Source organism: Typopeltis vanoorti, chromosome 7 (genome assembly GCF_054136105.1).
Source record: "Typopeltis vanoorti isolate ZY-2024b chromosome 7, IOZ_Tvanoo_1.0, whole genome shotgun sequence".
In the NCBI taxonomy this organism is placed as follows: domain Eukaryota; kingdom Metazoa; phylum Arthropoda; class Arachnida; order Uropygi; family Thelyphonidae; genus Typopeltis; species Typopeltis vanoorti.
Window position 1 is genome coordinate 125,126,792 of NC_143555.1, and position 18,686 is coordinate 125,145,477.

General features: G+C 33.8%; 1 protein-coding gene across 2 annotated transcripts in view; it reads right to left on the bottom strand.

Moving 5' to 3' along the window:
* Positions 1–859: 859 nt before the first annotated feature.
* LOC150105035 (2',5'-phosphodiesterase 12-like) overlaps positions 860–18,686 on the bottom strand; it is a 90,628-nt gene continuing 72,801 nt past the window's right edge. For both annotated transcript variants that reach the window (XM_090396109.1, XM_090396110.1), the window contains 2 exons: positions 1,766–1,886; positions 860–1,392 (listed from right to left, as the gene is read on the bottom strand). In XM_090396109.1, the coding sequence (XP_090252235.1) occupies positions 1,133–1,392; positions 1,766–1,886 (381 nt within the window). In that variant the 3' untranslated portion in view covers positions 860–1,132. The remainder of the gene's footprint in view (positions 1,393–1,765; positions 1,887–18,686) is intronic.

Sequence of the window (18,686 nt, forward strand, 5' to 3'; positions counted from 1 at the left end):
GAAATATGCCATATGCAATTAAAAGTATCGACTTGTTCTGTTATATTGTATAAATAATGCACTTTTGAATACACTGTTTTTAGGTGAAGAATATGCTAAATTTAAGCCAAACTGGAATTGCCTAGGCTAGTATTTTGTTTGAGAAGAAACTGCTGTGAGAAACCATGAGAATATAATAAAAACTTGTAATATGGATTGTATTTAAATTTTGTTAATCTAAAAAAAAAAGAAAAAAAGTATAAGATAAGGTGCCAAGGGAAAACCTATTCAGAGAGATTAGAAAAGAACTTGACATTGTTAATATTCAAGAATGTGTAAGCAGAGTTAACGTAAGTTCACTTTTAAAGAATGGAAAATGAAAGATATTTAATTTCAAAGAAAGTTTGAGGGGGTAAAAGGCTAGAAACACAAAGATTTGTGGGTTGTCCAGCTAGGAGTGCTTTAAAAAATCGAAATATAAGAGCTGATTGTATCAGAGAGCTGACAAACGACAGACTTAGAAGTATAGTACTCATTGAAAACTAGTCATGATTGTCATAAGCTGGTAATTAGCATCTTAGAAATTTGCATAATAGCTGAGAAAGCTATTATGCAAATTAATGTTATTATTTACTGTGATTTTTAATTTCTCAGAGATTGCTGTTAAACTGCAGTATTAACATGCAATAAAAAAAGAAAATAATAAATAAATAAAGTTTCCGACATCATTTAAAAAAACAGTGGATTATTGTAATTTTCTTGTGCAGGTAGTGATATATATATTTTTTCTTTCTTTTACATTTACTGTTACTTTTACTGACTTTTGCTTGTATTCGGAAAGCAAACAATTTCCATAAATTTTTACAGTAGCACCAAATAATTATGCTCATGGATATCATCTTTATTAATAGGACCACTGATTTCATTTTCCAGACATTTTTCTGAAAGGGATGATAAGGATCCCCCCTTTTTTTTTACCTTCCAGAGAAATGTCAATATAAATCCTAGTTTAGATTTTTGATTTATTATTTTAATAATAAAAGAACTGTTAAGTGGTATCTCCTCAGTAGAAAATCAAGCTTCTAATGAAATCTAGTTCACACATAATCCACCACTACAATTTTTTTTTTTTAATGTTTGCAACTGAATCTATTTATCTCCATTGTAGGGTCGACACTAATGCTAAATGATCTGATGGAAAGAGCATACTAGGCAAACCAACGTTCTGCCTCACTTGCTCAGGAGAAGGCAATGGAACAACTTCAGCTACTTGAAGTTTGCTTGTATCATAGAATATATAATCTAAGCACCCAGAAAAATCAGCAGTACAGTTTGTATAAGGTGGACATCCATAAGTGCTATCAAAAGATAAATCATGACTAACTGAAAGATCAAGCACAGCCTCTTCTTCATCTGAAAAATAAATGTTACAAAATAAATTCTAAGATTTCTCTTCTCCTGTCTCCAAAAGAAATAAAGCTAATTAATGCAAATAAGTCTGAAGTAAATCATAAAAAAGATAAATAAAGGGTATAAAAGAGTTGATGAGTTTTAATAATACTAAACAACAACTCAATACAAAAGTGATTTGTGAGAACTAAATTTATACACAAATATCAAAACATGCCCATTATTTTAGCAATGTTTTAGATAGCATTATAAAACAGAAATAAAACATCAAGAAAAATGTATACAGTTTTTAGCTTTAATATTAAAATATAAAACTGAGTATTGGTAAATAATAAAAATTTTAAATGCAGTCTTGGGGAAAAAAACAACAACTTACTACTCTTCCAGTCTGCACAGTCCTTGCTTATCCAGCCTTTAGTTATTAATTGATACACTCCAAAATCTGGACGACTGTTAAAGTCTCCACAAAACACTGTAGTCATAATTATAGAAGGATCCTAAAATCAGAAAAAGAATGATACAATGTAAGGGGGAGAGGGAATTGAAATGGTATCCATTACAAATTAAAATAAGAGACAAAAGTTGTTTTTTAAGGTGTCTAAAGTTACAAGATAAATGTTTGCCACAGCGCAATTAGAACAAAAGTCGAGAAGAAGGGCTGTGATTGCTGAGTATATGAGAAGATTGTGCAGGAGGAACGGTGTACGGTTTATTAAGGTATGGAGTGAATTTGATGGATGAAAGGACATATATGCCTGACAGACTACATTTAAATGGTTTTGGCATTAGATGTTTGGAGAAAGTGTTGTTTAGTGAGAGTGTGGTACTGCAAAACCAGGGAAACTAGAGATATCAGGGAAGATAAAATCAAGCATGTGTCTGGTCACTGCTGTGATAAATGAGTATGTGTATAGTAATCATTATGCCAAATAGGATTTCACAGGTTTCTAATTTGAAGGAATTGGTAATGACATTACACAAGAGTAATTATGGGTACAAAAGGATGTTAAAATGCATGTACATGAATGCAAGAAGTATCAGGAATAAGGATGAGGAGTTTTTGGCATAGGTCAGCTTGACTTGGCCAAAAATTATTGGTATCTGAGATCTGGTTGACTGAAAATTATATAATTACAGGGATAGAATGTAAAGGGTATTGTATTTTCAGGGAGGTTAGAAGGAACAGGACAGGAGGTGGGATATGATAGATGAAGAATTACAACCAACAAAATTAGAAATTAAAGAGGATTTTAGGGGAGATGGTTCATTAGGCTGTCTGGCGTGAGGTAGAGGCCAACAGGACAAAATATGTTGTTGGATGGTGCTATAGACCAGGGGGGGGGGGGTCCACAGGAAGATGTAGATGCCATGTATTAGTAGATTAGTACAATGAATGTAAGTTGAACAATTATTATGGGAGACTTTAACAATGGGGACAGACTGGAGGGAGGAAAGGAGTCATAGCAAGATGGAAGTGGAATTTATACAGTTGCTAAAGGATAATTACATGAAACAACATGTTACAGAGGGGACAAAGGGTTTGAGAGTGTTGGATCTGATAACAGCATTGGAATATATATCCATAACCAAGGTAGACACTGCCTCCAATTGGGGAGAGTGACCATGCAGTCTTGTTCTGAGAATGTAAAATTCTCTGTCAAGAAAGAGTTTATGTTGAACTATAAAGCTGGTAATTATGACGAACTTCAGAGTCATCTTGGAGCAGTACCATGGCTTGAGAAGCTACAAAGAAAGAATGTCAATGCATGGAAAGTAGTCAGAGATTATTTATAACCAGCAATATCAGAGTGCATAGTCAAGAGAATAAACCAAGTAGGAATTAAGTGGATGAGTAGAGATATACAGCAAAAGCTAAAAAAAAAGAAAACACTGTGGAGGAATATAAAGAAAAGGTGATCAGCATACTCATAAGCAGTGCAAGCAAGAAGGGTCACTAGTTTGGTAAAAAAAAGACAAATCAGATTATGACAGAATATTAGCTAAGCAGGCCAAAGTAAACCCAAAAGAGTTTTATTTTATGTAGCAAGTAAGAGGAAAAATGACCATGACAGGATGACTTCAAGCAATGCTCATGGTAGGAAGTTAACAGAGGTAAAACAATAATTGAGTTGTTGAGTGATAATTTTGCAAAGGTATATCATTCAGATGAAGATTTTACAGTTGACATGATAGAGATACACATCAAAATTGAGGTAAATGAAGAGGAAGTCTTCAGCATATTGAAAAATAAGAAAAAATATTGCCATCCACTCCCACTGTTGTGGGAGTGGATGGCATGTCAGTCTGTGTACTGTGTTAATGTGCAAGAGAGCTGGCACCGTGTCTGATAAAGTTGTTCAATCTTAGTCTCAGATCTAGCAGGATTCCAGAGGAGTGGTAAGAGGGCAAGATAAAGGTAGCTCAAGACTGAAGCAGAAAACTACAGACCAATTAATATATCATGAGTGGCTGTTAAAGTATTGGAAAAGTTGGTTAAAGGTAAAATCCAATAGAGATGAAATACTCTATAGTGGGCAGCATGGCTGTTTAAAGGGTAGGTCTTGTCTTAGTAATTTATTCACATTTTATAATAAAATGATATTATAAATTGGATAAAGGAAATGGCTACCCCAATACTGCTGGATTTTGCAAAGGCACTTGATAGAATATCACATGGAAAACTATTATAAAAACTGGAGAGGATGGGAATGGATATGAGGCTAGTAGCATGGATAGGAGGGGGGGGGTGGCTGACAGACAGACACCAGAGAATAGCATACGTTGCAGCAGAATCTAGGAGAATGAGGATGACTAGTGGAGTGCCACAGGGTTATGTACTAGGGCCACTACTTTTTAATTCATATATCGATGATGTAGAGAAAGATTTATGAAAGGATATTCGGTTGTTTGCTAATGATGAAAAACTAGGGAGAGCAATAGTTGATAGAGGCGATGCAGATATCCTGCAAGATGATTTAAATAAATTGGCATTGTGAGTAAAATTTAAAGAAAAGGACTTGGGGATAATGGTGGACAGAGAAGTGAAGTTTAGATGGATGGTATATTGCAAAAGTTAGTAAAATTAGCTGAAAGGATTATTTGGATGTTGAAAAACATGCTATCAAGTAAAGATAGAGAAATTATTATCCCTCTTTATAAAAATATGATTCAGCCACATTTTGAGTACTATGCAGAGATTTGATCATCTGGGTTTCTTGGGGACCAGGAGGTTGGTAGAGAAGATTTAGAGAGGAATGACTAAGCTGGAGAGAGGTCTGTGGAATGAGGACAGGTTGAAGGTTTGTGGGTTACCAAGTTCAGTTAATAGGTGGAAAAGATGGAATATGATCGAAACTTTAAAGATATTAAAGATATAAAAATTATTATACAGTTTCATGTTGATATTGTATAATAATAATAATTATTATTATAAGCTTTTTAAACTGAATGTCCCAGAATTTTTGTTTTACAAAAAAAAAAAAAAAAAAAAACTTTCATTTGCTGAATACTGCACTCTCATAAGATATCAATAAAAAATCATTTAAAAAATTGCCATTTATATATAATTCACATCTCAGAGTTCTGCATGGTTTCTTTTAAAAATTTCCTTACTCTTTTTTCTTTTTGATGTGATATTCATTTTTAACCTGATCAACTAGATGATAGTCACTTCTCATATCAAATCTGGTGGGCACTTCTCTGTCTTGAATAAATATGAAGACATTCCTATTAATAATAACTTTTAATAATACGTTTATTGTTTTGTATGTTTTCTCTCAATGTGAATTTCATATCTAAAAATCTAGCAGGAACTTATTTGTTCTGTCCTTTTCTCCAAAATTTCCCCAAACATTGCTGTATGTCTGGGCTTGACTTCCTACTCCTGTTAGGTCTCTGTGACAAGAATTAATTTTTTTTTTTTCCTTTATATCAGCCACATTCTCCCATAATAGCAGTTTCTATTAAACATCATAAACAAAAATATACATCACTGTTCTATTTTCCATTCTGAAAATTTCTTACATCACTCTACTTGTAATTTGCTCCCAACTGAAGAGGTTTATTTAATGTTTAGTGTTGAATACTATAACTACTTCCTTTTTCTGATCTTTGGTGTCTAAGTAAGCAAAACTATAAATGCTAATTAGAACTTTAAAAACATTTTTTTTTTTAATTAAGAAAAACAAATCTCATCTTCAAAACTTTATAGTATATTCTGATATCTTAATGTGCTACAAAAATTTAAAATTGATTGTATATGCTTTCATTTCTAAATTAATACAGAAGAAAACGTTTTTGGATACATATAATAATAGAAGAACATTTTTTGGGTAAATATCATAATACAGAAGACAAGTTTTGAGGTAAATATCATAACATTACATTCTATTATGCTCATAATGAATTTGGGTTGATTTTAATTTAGTTTTTTTATTTAGCGTTGTTCAACCTTCTCTTTCTCTCTCTCTGTCAAATATCAACACCACCTTCTCACAGTGCAGACTTTCTAAAAAAGGATGCAGGCAAATCCAGCAAGCATTCCCACTGGATTCCTGTTCTCTACTGTGAAGTGGTAGATGCCACGTTCAATTTAAAGAACAGACTCCAATTTATGTTCCTTCTTCTCTTCTGTAATGTAATGTGAATGATGCCTTTCAAAGTCATGTTAAACGTGCTCAGAGATCTAAATCTCCTCCTCCTCCATTATCAGGAGGTTTCCTGGTCAGGTATTGCATAATCTCACTGATCCATATTCTACCAAGTTATGCTTTGGGGGAGAGTTAAGAGTAGTGGTATATGGAAGGTAATATCAAGGCCATGTTATGGCAAGAAGATGACTGCTTGCTTTATTTGTGTCATGTCCAAGAGTATCTTTTCTCAGCATGTTCCTACCCTATCCTTTCAATCTATTCTCTAATCAAAATGAAATGTATAACGAACAATTTATTGTCACCGAAATTAAAATACAACACCCTCAAAATTTAATTTCAATAAAAATGACAATTTACAAAGCATGCCAAAATCTCTACAAAAATCACTTTCACATCAATAGCATAAATGCCAAAATAAATGTGGCATCCATTTTGGCATCCACCTGTACTTACAGACATCTAAGACCAGACCTATTTTTGACAGAAACCCTCCTTCCAGCCACTCCCAACCTCATCTGATATACTATGATCAAGTTATCTCCTCTTGATAACTCAGATCACAATCACATGCAACTTTCCTCTCTCACAGAATGTCCTCCTTTCAACCACTCTCCACCTCATGTTCTTTGGCACTATAAAGGTACTAAATGGGATGACCTCTGGAACTTCTATTCCTCTTTTCTTTCCATAGTCAGACTACTTGCTACTCATCTGATCTAAACACATGCTCTGAGCAAGTTACAGAAATTATCCTTCTAGCATGAAAGCCTTCATGCCTTCAGCATAAGTGGCTTGGCTTGCAACAAGAACCCCCAGCTTTATACTCAGCCTAGTCTTAAGTACATAATAAATGTACTTAAGATTCACATATTTTCATCTTTGAGTATTTCAAATATACTAACCAAATACAGCATTCTCCTGCATTGTTGTTTTCTAATCAACCATAAAACAGATTGTTTCCCCCACTCTATGCAGAAGTATTCAAAGTTATCCTGCAATTAATTGCATTGGACCAATTAAGATGAGTGCTGATGCGCTATGTCCTCTCAAAACTTTCATACATCGATAAAATGCAATCCCACGGTCATGGGTGTCCGCAGAGGGGGATGGGGTACTTCTCCCCGGATCGATTAAAAAATTCCACAAATTATAATCGTAAATTTTTTTTATTTTTAAAGATGGAGGCCACCTGCTTTAGACATTCCAAGTGCTCTCTTTTCCCCCATTTTGTGGTCTGCTCTGTAAGTCCTAGGTCAAATCTACACCTGATTTTTTTGTGTATTTTATTTCCACATGTAGTAGAATATGTAAATCCAAAATAACTTTGACTGAAGCATATCTTCTATGAAAAAAAATTGCCTCAAAATTTGCAAAAATTAAAAATTGCTGAATTTGATGTCCAAAAATTATCTGGAAGACCAAATAAAAATATAAAATTTTTATGTAAGAGAGAGAGAATCTTAATGGGTCTCTATAAAGCAAAATTGATTCTATCTTTCATTCCTACAACCTTTTGAAAATGAAGAAAACCACAATTTTTTTGTTACATTATTCAGCATATCTAGAACACCAACCTATCAAGTCAATTTTTTTAAGGATCATAAGTGGTGTGCCATATGAAATTGTGAGAGTGTAAAAAAATAAACAAATGAATGTTTTAAAAAACTTTAAATTTACATACAGGTGCAGAAATCATCATCATCATCATTAATTCCTGATATGTATTGTCCAGGAATGTTCAGGCTACTATGATAACTACACGAATAAGTTTACATTATGAATAATCTCCTATGAACAATTTTCCTCCAAATTAGTCTATTACTTGTCAGCAATCCAATACTGTCGTATCTAAATTTCATTCTTCTAAGGCAGTTCTGACTGAATCAATCCCACTAGTCCTTGGTCATCCTCTGCTTTTTCCTGCTATCTTGTCATCAAACACCTGTCTTGCTAACCTTTCATCTCCCATTCCATTTAAGTGACCATACCACCTTCAATTAGCCCTGTTCACACACATTCTTGAATACAATGTTAAGTTACTTCCCAAATGATGGCTCTTTTTGTAGCTACCTGGATTTCCTAACTTGCATAAAGCATTGAGTGAATGTCTAATTAGAGGAACTGTAATTTAACTTGTTATATTTTATAATTTACTCTATTTAATTTTCATAAATGATAAAATAATAGTCATTGAGGGTTATATGGTCCATGTCTGGTTTTAAAATTTGATATTATAAGAATTTAATCAAGGAAAGGGAAAGATAACAACAGGAATTACATAAAACACTAAAATTTTCTTGTCCAAATCTGTAACAACTATGCAGAACTTGTGGCAATACAGGCAAGTATGAACATGAGTGACTTATCAAACAGCATGTTGATGCATGTCTGGTTAACATGGGTTTTAGCCCAGTTTAATCTTTTCAACTTTTGTCTGAGAGATAAAAATGGCCTTTTTTGTGGAATTCTAGCATTTAGACCAAATTCCTGCAGTCTGCGCTGAACAGTCCTTGCACTCAACTTCACATTGTATTGCGCCATTTCATCTTGTATACACCCAGATGATTTTCTTCTGTCACGTAGGCACAGTCTCTCAATTCTTGTATCATCACTTGCTGTTGTGCACCTTGTCCTGCCTTTACCGTCTGGTTTTGTAGTGACTGAGTCTCCTTATACCTCTTCAAAAATTTAGAAATGCCACCTTTGATTAAGTTTCCACCAATTTTTCTTCTAATTTCTTCATAACTGTAGCCTTGTTCACTTAATAGTATTATTTTACATCGCTTTCTGGGTGACCAGTCAACTCTTTGCGCTATTTCTTTAATTTTATTACGTTTTACAAGTTCACTAAATGAAAGAACACAAAAAAAAAACCCAACTAACTTGATAGCAATCACATAACACACTGACAAATGTCCTCCTTTCAGCTCCAATACATGACATCAACAGCTGAATCCTACTGTGATGACCTTATTGGCTCATTGCCAAAACAAGATGACACCTGATTGGTTCTCTAAACACTCATGCTCATTGGCTACATTCAAATGAAGGAAAGCTACTTCATATCAACCTAAGCAAGTTGTGCTTCTTTTTTCTGGTTATTTGGCTATAACTTTTCATAGAATACAGATAATTGAACAAACTTTGTTACATTACATTCTTGATTAAATTATCTTTCCATTGATATATAATTTTATGGTATTACACCAAAAATAAAGTGGTGTTTGAGCCATCAAACCTCAAAAATGCACTTTTTCCAAAAGGTTTCCACAATTTTGGCCACTAGTGTATATTAGAGGATAAAATCATCAAAGCTGATAAAAATCAATTCCTTAAATTTTTATTAAGAAGATCTTTAGATACTTTGTATCCTGGTTGAGATGATTCAGTTTTAGCAAGGAAAGTTTTTGTTGGCATACGCTTCCAAAAGAGATCAATTTCGTCAGTGTTAAATATTTGCCGATTGTCATAATCACCCTCCTGAATTATCCTCTGCAATTCTTCAGGAAACTTGGCCTCAGAATCTTTATCTGCACTAGCAGATTCCCCAGTTATTTCTTATGTCATGCAGTCGTTCGAGTTTTAAAATGGTCAAACTATACTAAACTTGCAGTAAAGCTTTCACGTTCCTCTTGAAATTTGGTCGCTTTCAATGAGGTAAAAATACTGAGAGCTTTTGCCTGAATATTCCCTGTACTAAGAGGTATTCTTTTTTGGTTATAATCCTCAATCCAGAATAATAGAAGATGGTCCATCTTGATCATTAAATGCTTCTGTTTCGGGTAATCTGCATGCATAAAGAAACATTAGCAACTTTTCCTTGTTCTTTGTATTCTTTGCGCTTATTTAATATAGTCCAAACTGTAGACTCGCCGTATCACAAGTCTCGCACAATCATTGTATTACTAGTGCCAATGTCTCTTAATGACCTCCAGCTTTTCCACTTGCTGCAGATTGGAAACAAAAATTTCACGTAACATAAAAAAAAACACGTTAATTGATTAATCACTCACTTAAAGCAGGAAATGGTATCATTTCGCTCAATCGCGCTAACTGATTATCACGCATATCGATTTTGTATTAAATGAGGTTTTCTGTATATATAAATATAAGAAATATGTAAAAATTTGCTTTCATTTATATGGTACTAAATGTTGCGATCCATTTGCAAACTGTATAGACACACAGATGCACAAATGAAAAAGCTATTTCAAATTCATTAAGAGGAATTACTCTGGAACTACATGAAAAAATGAACATGAGAAAAATGAACTGCTAGAAATTATACTCATCGCTTTGAAAATTTAAATAAAAATTGGATGATAAAGAAGTAACGTATTATAACAAGGTCTTTGATATAGAATAAGTTCAAAAATCAGGATGAATCTCCCTTTTGCTAGAGAAATTATTTTTTCTAAAAGAAAAAAAAAATCATAGAGTAAGCAGTTGAAAAACTATCAAATAAGATCAGAAGAAAATCCAATTCCTTGTCTTCAGTTCATTTGATGAAAAGCAAAAAAATTTTAAACCTCCTCATCATCATCATCAAATTCCTGCCATGTACCCTCAAGGGGTGTACAGGATATGACAGTACTACATGAAAATATTACATCATTACTAACTTCCTATCTACAATTTTCCTCCAAATCAGTCTGTTACTTGTCAAGACTCCAACATTATCAGATCTTATATTTCTATCGTCTAAGGCACTTTGTACCGTATCAATCCACCTATATCTTGGTCTTCCTCTGGGTCGTTTTCCTGCCAACCTGGCAGAGAACACTTGTTTTACTAATCTTTCCTCTCCCATTCTATTTAAGTGACCATACCACCTGAGATTAGCTCTGCTAATGCATTCCTGGATGCTGACAATGTCAAGTTCTTTCCTAATATCCTCATTTTTAATATGATATTGCCATTGATGCCATCTGTTCATGCCTCTAATCTTTCTCAGGACTCTCATATCTGCGGTCTCTAGTCTTTGGCCAAGTGTTTTACTTCTTACCCAGCTCTCAGATCCATAAGTTAAAACTGGTTTGAACACTGTCTTGTATACAGCTAATTTAGTGTTCTGACTAATTTCTTATTCCATATGAATTTATTCAATTGACTTCCCACCATACCAGCTTTGCTGATTCTGTTGTCTATTTCTATATTTAATTTACCATCTTCAGTAAAAATCGTGCCTAAGTAGCTGAAATGTTTTACTTGTTCCACTGGTTCTCCATTCACAACACAGTTGACATTTTCAATGATTCTCCCTATTTTCATTGTCTTTGTCTTTTTATTGCTGACCTTCATACCATATCTATTACAACAGCTATTCAATTTAGTCAGAGAATCTTGCAGACTTGTAGCGGATTTATTTAGAAGTATAACATCATCCGCATAAAGTCAAATTTTGATATCAGGTTTAATACCACATTCCTTCATAATGTGATCCATATAGATAATGAATAACAGAGGGGATAATGTACATCCTTGTCTCACACCAGATTTAACATTAAACCATCTTCCTGTACTTCCTTCAATTCTAACTGCTCACTTACAACTCAAATAAAGACTAAGTATTGCTTGATATAATGCCCCATTGACACCATATAACTGCAGCGTATTGAATAGCTTCTCTCTTGGCACCTTGTCATATGCCTTTTCCAAATCGACAAAACTTAAATACAGATCTTTGTTACATTCCCATGCTTTCTCGACTATTTGTCGTAAAGTGAAGATCTGATCTTGACAGCCTCTATTTGGCCTGAATCCAGCTTGTTCTTCACCAAGCTTTTCTTCCACAATTCTTCTCAACCGTTTCTCAAGTATACTTGCATAGATCTTGCCAGGAACACTCAGTAGGGAAATACCTCTGTAATTCTCACATTCAGTTTTATTTCCCTTTTTATATATGGGTACTATGAGAGCTCTACTCCAATCATCGGGAATTTGTCCCTCTGTCCATGCTTTCTGAACTATGCAGTGCAGCCACTGTAAGACTCTTATACCACCATACTTCAGCATTTCTGGTCGAATATCATCTACTCCTGCTACCTTTCCACATTTCAAGCCTTTGATGGCTTTTTCTACTTCAAGTATGGTTATGTATTCCTGACTGCATGCCCGGTCAGTGTTTTTTTATCACTGTGCTGTCATCACTGCTTGTTTTATTTAGCAGTTTTTCAAAGTAATTACTCCATACTTCAAGGATATCTTATTCTCCTGTTTTCATGTCACCTTTATCATCTCTAATTCCTTTTACAGAACTCTTTCCTCCATTTCTAAGCTTCTTCAACAACCTCCAGAATATTTTGCCACCTTCTTAATATTTATTTTCTATATTCTTGCCAAAGTCCTCCCATGACTTTTGTTTAGCTAGTTTTACACACTGTTTAGCTTTCTTACATTTGTCTCTGTATTCCGTAAGAGTAAAAGCTGACTTATTTGCCAGGAACTTTTGATATGCTTTGTTCTTTTCCTTCACTGCCTCTTTAACTTCCTGTGTCCACCAGGGAGTTCTGATTTTTTTATCCTTGCACACAACCTCACCACATGCCTCTCTGGCAGAATCAATCAATGTTTTCTTCAGAGTTTGCCACTGAATCTCCAAGGTTTGATTCCTGTTCTCAAACTCTTTCATTTTCTTTTCAATAATCTTTCTATATTTTAGTCTACAGTTCACATCTGAGAGCTGCTCAACTTTTATTCGCTTTAAAACTTTCTTACATGTTATTCTTTTCAATATGAAATTCAATTTTATCCTGCTCAAGACTAAATAGTGATCACTTCCAATTTCAAATCCTCTGTATACTCTGGTGTCCTGCACCAGGGAGAAAATATCACTATCAACAATAACAAAGTCAATGAGACTTTTCTTATTCCTAGCCTCTTCTCTCCATGTGAATTTGTGCACATTTTTATGTTGGAACATGGTGTTAGTAATAACCAGTCCATGTCCTGAGCAGAAATCCAACAGATATTTGCCATTATTATTAGCTTTGCTCTTTTCTCCAAATTTTCCCAAATTATTTTTGTATGTCTGACAATCATTTCCTACTCTGCTATTTAGATCCCCAACAAGGACCAACTTTTCCTTTTTCATTGTGTCAGTTGCTTTTTCTAAAGCCTCAAAAAATTCCTCCACTTCTACCTTAGTAGAACCTTCTGTGGGACCATAGGCACAAATAAGTCTCATTGTCCAGTTCCCCATTCTCATATTTGCGCACATTACTCTACTTGAGATTGACTGCCATTCAAGAAGATTAGCCTCGTATTTTGTGTTGAATGCTATGGCTACTCCTTCTTTTCCTTGATTGTCATTGCCTGAATATAACATTTAGTATTTATTGCTTAGAAAGATCTCACCAGTTTTGGTCTTTTTTGTTTCAGTCACCCCTATTATGTCGATCTGGTACTTATCTAATTCCTCAGCTAGCTTCATTTCTTTGCCAATCAGGCTTCTTACGTTGATAGTACCGATCTTTAACTCTGGCGATGTTGAGTTGGGGTTTGTTTTCAGATTTGTTCCAGTAGCTGACTTTCCGCTGTTCGCCCTGGTTCCCTGGCGAAAACAACGGGGGCCTTGTTTAACTGGGCGACGCCCCAGCCGGCATGAAATTTTGTCATGTTATACCATCATTTTTTATTTTGGTTTAACCAATAAGAATACAATTTGGTCGGCTAAATCCCAAATTGCCAGCCCATCCTCGTTCGTTCAGTATCAAAGTAGATACCCAACAGGGTGCACCACTAGAAGGTGAGGATTGGACATTAGGTGAAGCCCTGGTCGGTTCTCCGCATTCCTTTAAAGGCTATGTGGAATTCTCCTCTCAGTTATACAGCTTTGACCCTTAAGCACCCCGTGAGACAAGGTTTAAGACACCGTGAGACAAGGTCTTTTTGAGACAAGGTTTAATTTTAAACCTTGTCTCAAAAAAGCTGGACCACTACAAAATCAGAGCCAAATTAAAATGTAGTGAATACAGATGACCTTTGAATAACGTGGGGGTTAGGGGCGCCGACTGCCCCTATTGTTCGAAAATCCATGTATAACTTTTGACTCCCCAAAAACTTAGCTACTAATAGAAGCCTTACAGATAACATAAACAGTCGATTAGCATATATTTTGCATGTATGTATATGTGTATATATCCTATATTCTTATAATAAAGTAAGCTAGAAAAAAGAAAATATTATGAAGAAAATAACATGGAAGAGAAAATACATTTACAGTACTGTACTATATTTATTGATATGGTAAGTTTATGTCATCTGTTTACAAGATGAATCATACGTCTGTCAGTGCTTACACCAATATTGTCTTAATAGATACAAAACACTGTAGATGTTATACATATTACTAACACTAGACATCAAAAATGAAAAGATAATGCGAAAAAGAAATTCATATTTATTTACAGGTATAACAATTCATGCATCGATCATGAAGCAGCAGCAATATGATTGCTTTATGGTAGCCTAGTGTAATCGATATGATTGCTTCGCAGTAGTCTAGCCAATACACTAATGCAGCATTTCCTAGATTTTTCCTACGGTGGAACACTTCACAAATCCTGAAATTTTCACGGAACATCTTGATTATTTTGTAATGTATTAATAATTAATTATGGCATAATCATAAAGAGTATTAGTACACTTATGCATACGGTGTGACATGTTGACAAATATAAAATTACATTTAAATCAGTTATCAATCACTGGACTAATGAAATCTTGTAGCATATTGTAGTTTCCTCAGGCCAACATCATTAAATTAATTTGTGTTGATTTTCATTGATATATCCCATTCTGATCAGCAAAAATTTATAATATTATTATAAGTACCTACGAGTGAATGCAGACTTTTTCTCCTGTGTGCTGGTAGTTTTTCCCTCCTTTTGTTACATCCTGCAGATTGCTTTGTAGGCTGGAGGTGGATGAATCACTATCTGTTGTGTCACAAACACCTTCAATAAAAGGTTTCTTAACACCAAAAAATTAATATGAATAAGAGACAAAGGCCCTTGTCTCTTATTCATATTAAAATTTAAATCTGTAGGCCTATTACTTTTAAAAAATCACAGCACTGCGGTTTCAAAACAAGCACTTGTCCCCCTACAATACGAACTGCCAAGAAAGTATTTAGTATTACTAGATTTGAGAATACAGACTAACTTGATCTTCAGTTTCAGTGGAAAAATTTTCTTTATGCTTCCTTGCTAATTGTTCACTAACATTTGCGACACAGATGTTATTTCGTTCAGTTTTGAGAACAGAGGATATGCCCATTGGTGTAACCGGCTTGCATGCAATTTTCATGACCGGTCATAAAGAGCGGTATTCCCTTTTCCGAATATTGAAAGATTTCGATGTGTGAAAATTAATGATAATTTATGAATATTTCCATGTTTAAAAATATGCGACTTGGTCACTGACTTCTGCAACACAGATTAATCACTTTCCACACAACACAATTTGGGAAACCCTGCACTAATGAATGAATCGTTATAAAATTTTTATTTAATGCTAATTAATTTAACTAACTAATTAATAACAGTTAATTTTATACAGTTATGATTTAATACTGCATCTTTACATTTGTTTACATTTCTCTCGACTGCAAATGGCCATGTATGGACAGTCTGTAAGTTTGATAAATTTTAACTTTTTATAATCGATTTCTGTATACTTTATGGTAGTAAATGATAAAATAGACCAGTATATTTTACATATATTTTATGCAATCATGACAAATCTAACTTTTTTTTTTCATATTTTCGATATTTCTAGGATACACAGTTCGTCTGCAAGTTTTTAAAATTGCTGCAAATCACTAAAAAAATTTCCAATATATTTATTTTAAAAAAAATGCATATAAGTAGTACTGTGCAGTTCAAACTTGTGTTCTTCAAGGGTCAACTGTACTTAGAAATGCTAAAGCATTAAGACAGAAATATGGAGTACTACCAAGTGTTGAGAAAAAAAAAAAAAAGAAGTAAAAATAGGTTAGGCGATGATATCATTAAGTAGGAGGTAGACTTCTCTTTAAGGGATAAAGTAAGTAGAGTTATGCTTGGAGCCAAAGATTGTATTAATATAAAATTTCTAAGTGAAGTAACATCAATGGGCAAAAACATCTGGTACTCTTCAATTTGAAAAAAGTATATAAAGTGAAAAAAAAAAAAATACACACAAGGAAAGATTTTTCTAAATTTGACACTGAAACAAAAACTGCCTGTTAACTGGTGCTAGTAGCACTCTGTGTGTGTTCTCAATACATCAAAAAAGTGAAACCAATGCTGGAAGCTACGAGTATTAAAGTTCTTACAAATCTTTTATTAAGATGAATGTGATGACTTGAAAGAAAACAATGCTTTTGCAATGTCAGGAATGTCATCTCATCCTCATCACAGAAATTTGTGATGAGATGTTGACTGCAATTAACTATAACCAGTGGGATCAACTGAACAATGTGAACTTGTCATTGTGGTGAAAAGTAAAATATCATCATCAAACTCCTAACACATCTCCTCAAGGGATGTACAGGATATTAATAGTATAACACAAAAAACATACATCATTACTAACTTCCTATCAACAATTTTCCTCCAAATTAATCTGTTTATTTATTTATTTATTCATGTGGGCCCCCTTTCCACCACTGTCTGTAAGGACTGGTTGAGCCCTCCTAAGGTTCCTCACATCACAGTCAGGAATCGAACCCAGGTCTTTCCGACTAAAGGGCTTTGTCTATACTGACTGAGTTAAGGAGGCTCTAATTAATCTGTCATCTATCAAGATTCCAATATTTCTGTAAACCTGTGGATGGGCTAATGATTTTTTTTTCCCCTATTTTTATTCATTTAATTTTTTTCTTGTTTATGTTTTATTTATTTTTTAGATAATTCAGAAACCCTGCTTATACAGACCAAACCTAGAACTTTTTCAAGCCACTCCAATAAGCAGGGCAGTGGTCTCACACGAGGCAATAATTTCATCTCCTACCTAAAGATAATTACAACATCTATACCCACAAGAGGATTCAAATCTGTGATTTTATTTTCATTTTTGAAAATAAAATATTTTCAAAAATTGTATTTTTGAAAATGTTTTATTCTACTTTTACATTAATGCTGGTGACATGTAACAACTCATAACATGTAATCTGCTTGCTTCACACAATTCAATAGGTTCTAAAAAATTATGAGGTTTCTTCATTTTAAAAGGCTGTAGGTATGAAAATAGGTGAATAGGACAAAGTTTGCTTTAAAGTATAAAGAGTATCTCTCATAAAACTTTCAAATTTTTATTTGGTCCTCTACATAACTTTTTTGGACTTGTCAGCTTATTTTAATTTTTTGCAAATTTTGAGACAATTTTTTCCCAATACAATCAAATTCCACTACTACAATTATACATAAAACACGGATTCAATCTGGGGACTATAATAGGGTAGAATATAAATTGGGAGAAAAAGAGTACTGAACACCTAAAGCAGGTGGCCATTATCTTGAAATAAAAAAATTAAAAAAAAAAAAAAAAACGTTTTTCTATAAATTCAAATAAATGATCAAAAAGCACACGTTTCAAGCATTAAAATCACAATAAAACAGAAATTGGACCATCTGAAATTGTGAAAATTCTGTGGATCTCCTAAATAAAAATGGTTGCAATAATTAATAGGATGTCAGGAGGGGGGGGAAAATTCTTTCATCTAAGGCAGTGTTTCTCAAAGTGTGGTATGTGTACCCCCAGGGATACGTGAAAGGTCTTCAGGGGGTATGTGGCAATTTTCGGCTATATGCATCATTAACGCATGGAATCATTATATTTCTCAACAAATAGTGCAATTAGAGACAACTGTGATAAAAACAGCACTAACTAATGAATCACATCTCTCCTCCAACAGAAACTGCTGTATAAACTATGTTGCCAGCGAAACATATGGTTTAGCTTGCCACCACCCCATCGTGAACATGTTAGAACTAAGAAATATATAGTGAATGTGTTTCAGATATTATGGAATTTGGTTGAAGGGAATTAGCATTTCAACTCAACTGTTGAAATGCTAATTTGTCTTTGGTTCGCGTGATCTTTTGTTAATACTGCACCAATCATATGCACTTCTTCATAGCTATTCTACGTATCTCAAGTCTTGTAAATTACTGGTAATTTTTGCTTGAAATAATGGGAAAGAAGATGCTGCTATTTGGGTATATGACTTTGATGATGCACATAAGGAAACTGTTTTCCCATGCCAAAAGTAGCGATAGCGAGTAGGAGCTTCTTGGTTAGTCACACCATTTTCAGTATTTTTTCTGAAAACTTCAGTTTCCGAAAATCCCTGCATATATCTCGGCACCACGATTTTTTAACTTTAATTTTGGGAAAAAATGTGCGAGTTATATTCGAGTAAATACGGTAATTTTTTTAGCTTTAAAATTTTAAGTATGGATCATTGGTTAAAGATTGGATTTATAAAACCCACAAAAGAGAGCAATATAGCAAATACAAGCAGCTGTAAGCAACAAGAAAATGTTGATATTGCATCTGGATCAAATGAAATTGATAAGGGCGTGTCGTCTGACATCTCTAGAGAACCAACTAAGAAGAAGATGAATAATCTTCGTAAGTATGATATGAATTACTTGAAAT